The sequence below is a fragment of the Carex rostrata genome, chromosome 21, assembly GCF_964058835.1.
Source record: "Carex rostrata chromosome 21, lpCarRost1.2, whole genome shotgun sequence".
Classification (NCBI taxonomy): Eukaryota; Viridiplantae; Streptophyta; class Magnoliopsida; order Poales; family Cyperaceae; genus Carex; species Carex rostrata.
Genome location: NC_135938.1, coordinates 2,946,352 through 2,954,451, shown reverse-complemented (window position 1 = coordinate 2,954,451; position 8,100 = coordinate 2,946,352). Strand labels below are relative to the sequence as shown.

Below are 8,100 nucleotides of genomic sequence, written 5' to 3'. Positions count from 1 at the left end.
GCTTTTTAATAAAATGGTAAAATATGTATTTTATAAATTTAGAATGTGTTTTAATAGAAAAGACAATAAAATGGGTAAATATGTGAGTTTTTGAAGTTTAGAGAGGGAAATATGTAATTTCAAATTTTAGAGGGGGAAATACGTAATTTTGAAGTTTTTGAGGGGTATACGTGAAATTCCCCCTTAAGATTAAATCTCAGCCGGTTTGAGTTTGGGCTAACGCAGGGGCAGTATTATTTGGCTTTGAGATTCGTGCCAAGTTGAAAAGAACGGTCTGGATCAACGAATTGTAAAAGATTTCCCAAAAGGTAATGGAGAGGATGTGATTCCAACGAAACGAGCCGACTTCTCCCAAAATATCTAAACAAGTTGGAATTTTTTTTATAAACCATAATAATTTTTTTTTTATAAAAGCAACATGATTACTTTTTTTTATAAAAATCGTAAGAACCAAACCGAAATGTTATTTCGGTCCCAAATTTTCTTTTTGAAAATCGAAATGACAATTCAGTCACATGTATTTTTACAATTTTTCAACGTATTTTTTTCTCGAACTCTAAAAATGACTGGGATAGAAATGTCATTTCAGTCGAGTTTAGCTAGATCAGTGTCATTTCAATATATATAATACCAGCTTCAAAACCTATCGAGTCGACTTCAAACACTTAATCCAAACCATTCAAATCCATCTATTTCAATAGTTGTACGTTTACATGCAAAATTTATAATTTTTAAATTTATTTAGCATCAGGTCAAGCAATCAAATGTACGAGTTTTTAAATTAATTTTAATTCATTTATTTTTTAACATTTTTAACCGCTTAATTTGATACTAAAATAACTAGAAAATATAAAAATTTTGCATATAAATGCATCACTCATAAAATAAATTGGTTTGAACAGTTGAATTAATCGTTTGAAGTTTATCCAATCAATTTTGGAGTTGATATCAGATGACACTAATGTCATACTAGTCAGACTCCTTAATAACATAAAAGTAAAATGCTATAGATTCAAATCATTAAATGGATTATATATTTTTCTATATTATTCTATATCATCTCAATTACACACATGAAATATAATTTTAATCTCATTGACAGATCTTAAAAGCATTAAATAATTAACATTTTTGGTCCCTTAATTTTTTATGGTTGCCACATGTCGAAGTAGAGTTAAACTAGAATAAATGCTGACAGGTGATATACTGTATCCTAATAAGAGAATATAGAAAGCCATGAACTCAAAACAAAGCAGGTTAAAGTTAAACCATGTTACGTTGTTACTAGAGTCAGGTAACTAGACTTCACAAAAAGCTATAACACCACTAAATACACTATGACTTCTCATTCTTGGAACACCACTAAATACACTGTGACTTATCATTCTTGGGCAGCATCTCTGTCCTTTCAGAACCTCCTCTTCTTCCTACTTGGCTTTGACGTGCTTCCTGATAAAAAAACATAAATTCTGTCAGCACTTAGAGAAACAAGAACATATATGAAAGTGCAAAATATTACAAGACACATTTATACAATTTCATATTGAATCCAACTTAGTCTTTTATTCATCGACAAACCGATATTCTATTTATTTTTGTTTAGTATATACGGTAAATAGTTTACAGGTAAAGGAAATAGAACAAAAAAAAAATTCAAGGGCCAAATTAAAACTTGTTGAAGATTAAAAAATGATAGAAGCAGCAATAAACCTGTAGAAACTGAGATTGGCGTAGCTATGCCAGCAAAGTTGCCATTCTACAGAAAATAAAAAATAAAAGCTTTATAATCCATATATTAATAAAATTTCATTTACTTATTTAATTTGTTAGACATGAGTTTTCAGAAAAAGAAAAAGAAAAAAACAACCAAAACCTGATCATAGACTACTGTTTGGGAGCCCTTGTCAACAGTCGGGATAATTGCACGACCTATTTTTAAGGCAAGGTAAGAATGTCATGGAAAAAGATCTTTATACAAAAAGGAAAACAAGATGTAACTAGATTGTTTTTTTTGCTATTTAATTTATTGAACCACTATGGCACTGCTACCAACATGCCCACTCCTATACCAGTCTAGTTAATACTGGTAACCACTATCTGAGATGGAATTACCCACTGGATAAGACTTTAACAAGAATTTGCTATTGTTTCTGCCGATCAGCTCTAACCTGCTATAAACATTGAACCAAAATTTGCCTAAATTTCGGAATATTATCATTACCCAATCTAACACGAAATAGCAGCTCCCGATCATTTTTTTTATTATTTTTCTTGGGCCCAAAAGAACCCAACACACAAACCTCAACAAGTGAATAGAGAGTCCAAGCCTGGAATGAAATTAAACCCAGAATGGAGAGAAAAGATACCTGATCGGCTCCTGCGGATATTTGACTCAGATACGGGAACATTATCTGTGGTACCATGCGCCTATTGTATCATTCATTACAAACAAACAAAGTATTTATACCTGTGCTCTTTCAAGAGTATATTAGATATTACAAAAAGTATATTAAATGTAAAGTTTAATACCTTCATATTTGCTCGTCGGCTGCCTTTGCCACTTGTCTTATCTCTTGATTGCGGTACATGGTCCTTTTTACCGGACCTCTTAACACTAGTCGGGCTCATATCAGGCACCTACATGATTTTAGGAAGAGAGAAAAAAGAGTTGCCCTAAAAGATCCTAAATTTCATTAAATACAAACTATTCAGAAAAAGGAAAAAGAAAGGATATTCCCACAAACAAAGATAAATTGAGAACCTTCGCAACTGCTTTCTTTCTCCTCCCTACTTTCCCTACTGATGGTAAGTTTTTATCACTCAAGGTGTCATCTTTCCGTGGGGTTGAAAACTCTTCGGCCTCCTTGCCATCAGTTGAAATTGATCCATGTTCTTGTTGCTACATCATCGGAAGAGAAATATTAGTTATGAACAGCTAATACATACTATAATAGCTTCAAGGACTTGCCACAACAATTGTTAGTCCTGAGATTACATTCGGGGTGTTCATACCTTTAACTATTTCAAGTGTGAACCAAACCAGTTCATTTTTAGTCAAAACTGTTCAGCTTTCTTCTAAATTTGGTTGCAAAATAGTATTACTTGGCTTCAGTTACCAGATCAGTTTAAATGATTGCAAATAAGTTAAATCTCTGGCTTCTGGACTAATGAAGCGATCCTGAAATTATATTAGGTGAAGTAATAAAAAATCCAACATTCAGTAGCCTATGATGTATAAAAACCCAACATTCAGTAACCAATAACTACCAGAACATGACATTAGGATAAATGAAAACTGATAGTATATACAACAAAATAACAAGGACTTCATCAAGTATAGTATCAAAAAACAAAAGAAGTTAACAACTGCCACCTTAATTCTACCACTCTTTCGGGGTGCATCTGATCTTTTGTTGCTTTTAGTGTCCTCTTTTTCAAGGTTTGTAGTGTCCTCTTCTTCATTGTTTACAACTGCCACCTTTGTTCTACGGCTCCTTCCAGGTGCATCTGAACTTTTGTTGCTTGTAGTGTCCTCTTTTTCAAGGTTTGTAGTGTCCCCTTCCTCAAGGTTTACAACTTTTTTAGCTTCCTCAAGGTTATTATCACTTGAACTTGGGTTACCTTCATGTGCCTACAACAGTAGAAGAAACAAAATGGACATTTTTATTCACACTATAGTACCTTCTAGAATGTTTTGAAGCTGCTCATTCAACAATTACACCTCAGCTACTCGGGTTTTATCTAAGCACTCCCCAAGTTCAATAGATGATGTGCAAAAACATAAACCCAGTTTAAAACCTCCAGAACAAGATATTAGCACAAGAAAAGGGAACATTCGGCACATACTGGTTCAAATTCCTTGGTGGTGATGCTTCCAGGAGAGTCTCCCAAAGTATCATCATCAATCCCAATGGGATCAGCAGATTCCAAACTGGGGTTCAAGATATTTCCCGTGCAAGTCTCAGGTTGTTCAAGAATCTGAGAAGGGTTTGTACCAGGGACTGGTGTAGTGTCTGCAAAGGAGTCAATATATTGCTTCCAGAAAATAGGAAACCCAATCGTAAAGCGTTCGCACATCTACAGAGAAAACAACATGGGAAGAAGAAAGAAAGAAAGAAATAACTTATCAATGACAACTTAAAGGGTTGCAATTTTAGCCAGTACACCTTGCAGGTTGGTCAATCACAGCCAGACCAACCTGGTGGCATGAGAATTGTCGAATTTATATAAAAATATGTAATTGCAAAGTTAACCAATAATATAAGGATCACTTTTATAAAATGTGTCTAATAAATTCATCAGCTTCCTTTTTATAGTTATTTCAAATTAAACAAAAACGTAAATCCCTAGCAACATAACACCAGATAGTGCCCAACACTGAAGGTCAACAACTAACCTGTGATTGACACCAAATATATATCAACATGACCTGTTATTATGCAAGACCTCAAAATGAATTTTATTGGAACTTTACCATACTTTTACAAGACCAAATTTCTAATTTCTTACAACTGATGCCCAATTTTGGGTTACGTGCAAACTGAGGTCAACTGATAGAGTTACTTTAACAAAAGAATGGTGTATGCCCCTGCCATATTCATCCACAACTAAACAACTAAACATCAGTGGATTGTAACCTGTTGTGCAAACTTGAGACCTTGCATGGAAATTCAAAAGTTCCATTTTTGCCCCTATTGTGAACATATAGAAGAGTTACATGTTTTTGCCCCTAATAATCCAAAACTTGAAGTCTTCTTAACATCTCAAATTTGTTTAATTCCAGAAAATATGGAGATAATTAAGTACTTTCTGCGAGTAGTACAAACAATGGGCATAATTGCAAAACTCATGTGAGAAAGAAAAAAGTGAACAGACCTCATGCGAGAAACCATTCTTCAGTGTGTTAGTCTGATTGATCATTCCCTCAACCTTCACAGTTACACCATCAGCAGCTTCTAAAGTATAGGTGTCGTGACGTTTTACAATTTGGGTGGATATGAAGGGGAGCTGACTCTCTTTTCTATCAAAGAAAAAAAAAGCCAAAAATAAGAATACGTTGAAAGATATACATCCAAAGTAAAATATCGTTAAAGATTGTACTGGGCATAATTTAAACCTCGATCCACTGCTTTAATTACATGCAGCAATCAGATGGTCTAAGTTTATACAGCTAAGAAATAGAGCTGATATTATTATTTTTTGCTCCTATTAACAACAATTAAGAGGAGAAATGGCTTGGGATTTGTGTTCAAATCTTCTAGATCAAACAACATTTGCAATTAATATAGTGTTTTATCAATATAAATAATAACAATGAATTGCACTTTATTCAAAAATCAAAGATATTAGTAAGATCCTTATTAGCACAGAAAGAGAGAGAGAGCATTCAGTTAGCAAGATCCTTAAAAAGCTTGTTTCAGGAAAGACCCTTTGAAGTGAAATGTGTTCTTAAAAACATTTTGTATATATTCCCCTTTTTTGCCATACATTTTACCAAAAAAAAAAAGAAGAAATTAAAATGACTAGTGGGAAAATCAAAACCAAAATGTATAATGATAATTGTTTAATTAACTTCTCTTCTCCTTGACTATATTTATTCTGAAACAGAAAGAAAGATGACAGCACAAAAGCCCAAGGTGATTGACAATCAGCACTGGCTGGAGGTTGCCTCATGAATGCTCAGTTCACATCTTTTCTGGTGTCTAAGAAACTTCTATTTACTTCTGATCATTTCTATTTTAGTTCCTTGTTAATATGCAAGCAAGCAAATTTGTGAATTCATTTTTTTAAACAAAGGGAAGTTCCATGCACACACTTACAAACCTCCAAACAACATAATAACCCTTAGAAAGAGAGTAGTCTTGTATAACCCCATTTGCCAAAAATAGAAACAAAAAAAATATCAAGCAATCCCTGCATTTTTCTCATTTTCAGAAATAGATATTAACAATTGAGTGTTCGGGATAAATTTCAATAAAAAGTACTGTAGGAACATGCCCATTAATTTTAAAGCTACATTTTTGCAATTTGCAGGGGCATAAACTTGTCCATTTATCGGATCATTTAAGGCCTTCATAAGATTTCTAAGGGGACAAATTAAACAATTGTACCCCAAGCAAAATACACGTTGTATAATTCAATCAATTGTAACCAGGCAAAACACATTTATTTTGGTAAAAAGAGAATAATACTTTGCAATGTGGCCAGCGACTGCCAGCCCTTTTGATTCACCTTCCACATTTGATGTAACAAGCCACCAATCATCCAAGACCACCTACAAAAATAAAATAAACAAGTTAAGTTTCTATAAAAAAATTCCAATAATAAATTTATCTTCTAATTGTATCCTCAATATGTGGTCTCGAAAACCCACAAATTTGTATTTGTTCGCGTGCAGAACTTTCATTAACTTAGCATCCAGACTTCAATAAGTGCGTTTGTTCCTGCCCCTAAACAAAGGAATCAGACCTAAAGCCCGCAAAAATTGTGCATTTACTTTCCAATTGCATTTCGACCTCAGAACAACTTCATGACAAAAGAAAAACAATTAACCATCACTCCTATCCTCCCTTAAGAATAAACACCAGAAAAAGCAAGCAGTATTATCGATTTCGGTAAATTAGATCACACAAAAACAGTAACGGAAAAAGTAAAATCAGAAGATCGTTTCAAGCCGCGATTTGAAAAGGTAATGTAGAAAACAGAAATCGGTGCTTGAGAGGAACATATTACGCTGTTGTCTGTAGACGAAGAGGAAAACAAGCCGGGGATAGGGTTTTTCTTCAGATTCTCTAACAAATCCCCTAACGGGTCCGTACTGCCTCGTTTTGATAGAGAACTTCGACCACTCTCCATTGCAGACCTGAGACTGAGAGAAGACGGTCGAAGAAAGGGCAACTTCTTTAACCCTTTCGCTTTACGAGTTCGTATCCTCTGCAATAACTCAAAAAGGAATCTCTTGAGTTAATACATACGGACCGTCCGATCAGATTCAAGATTCGTGTCAATTAGATCCTCACTAATATTAAAGACCTCTAATGTTTTAGGCGGGAGCCGGATGAGCTCCGTTTAACATCGGATGGTTGATATGTATTAACTCAAAAGAAGCTTGTTTGAGTTAACAAAAACGATGCGGACCCAAGCGTTTACGAGTGCGTATCCTCTGAGATATCTCATATTTTGCGTGACCGACGTGTCCGGTGCCTATTCGGGATGACGTAGGGGGCCAGTATTATCTGATCTTTGAGATTCGCGCAGAACGTATTGTAACGGTTCAGATTTTCCAAAAAGTCACGCAAAATATGAGATATCTTAGAGGATTCGAATTCAGTGTTTACTGGGAGAGGAAGCGTTTTAGGGAAGAAGCAAAGAGTGCGTTTCCTCTGAGATATCTAAACTTTTGCGGGACCGACGTGTACGGTTCCTATTCGGGGATACCACCGCCCATTATTATTTTGCTTTAAGATCCGTGTAGAACATATTTGAACGGCTTTGATTTTTCATATAAACAGTCAAAGTTTGAGATATCTCAGAGGGTACGAATTCAGAAGGCAGGAAAAACGTGATTGCGGGAAAGGACAGGACAACAACGCCTGGATAAACGAGCCAATATTAATTTGTATTATTTTTCCGGGAATTATCAATTATGTATTGTCGCCATCTGGCGTTCTTTTAGGGCCTGTTAGAATGTAATTCCGAAAATATTGTTCACGCGGGAAAAAAAAAATCACTCAGACTGAATTTTTTTTTTCTTACGTGAACGGTAAATTTCAGTTTAAACTTTTTCTAATCCCGTTCCTATTCTCATTCTCACTGTGCAGTCGAACAGGACCTTAACGTATTTTGGACTCTTGCAGTTTATCTTTTCTTTTTTTAATTAAAAAAAAAATTGGATTTTATCAAAGGTTTTTGGACCTGACATTTTAAAAAATACTCAAATAACTAAATCTTTTAATAATAATAATAATCATATTTGAGCTAATTTAATAAAAATGCTCAAACTATGAAAAAAATTTCAAGGCTTGAAATTTTAATTCTAAACTGTGAAAATTTTCTACAATTTTTTTTTTTTTTGCAAAACATAATTTTTTTTTATTTTTT

The 8,100-nt window shown here is 34.1% G+C and overlaps 1 protein-coding gene across 7 annotated transcripts; it reads right to left on the bottom strand.

Annotated features, from left to right (window-relative positions):
* Window positions 1-1,017: 1,017 nt before the first annotated feature.
* On the bottom strand, window positions 1,018-6,914 carry LOC144573363 (uncharacterized). Of its 7 annotated transcripts, none has more exons than XM_078323132.1 (12): window positions 6,733-6,914; window positions 6,192-6,274; window positions 4,876-5,020; window positions 3,847-4,077; window positions 3,374-3,631; window positions 2,741-2,899; window positions 2,530-2,637; window positions 2,367-2,427; window positions 1,874-1,929; window positions 1,711-1,756; window positions 1,392-1,449; window positions 1,018-1,355 (listed from the first exon to the last, which is right to left on the bottom strand). In XM_078323132.1, exons 1-11 carry the CDS (start codon window positions 6,853-6,855, stop codon window positions 1,409-1,411), a joined length of 1,311 nt encoding a protein of 436 aa, XP_078179258.1. In that variant the 5' UTR covers window positions 6,856-6,914; the 3' UTR covers window positions 1,018-1,355; window positions 1,392-1,408. The 7 variants fall into 7 exon arrangements, with proteins under 7 accessions (XP_078179258.1, XP_078179261.1, XP_078179257.1 ...); XM_078323135.1 differs by having other exon boundaries at window positions 1,018-1,449; window positions 2,530-2,568; window positions 2,626-2,637; window positions 2,762-2,899; XM_078323131.1 differs by having other exon boundaries at window positions 1,018-1,449.
* Between the last annotated feature and the right edge of the window lie 1,186 nt (window positions 6,915-8,100).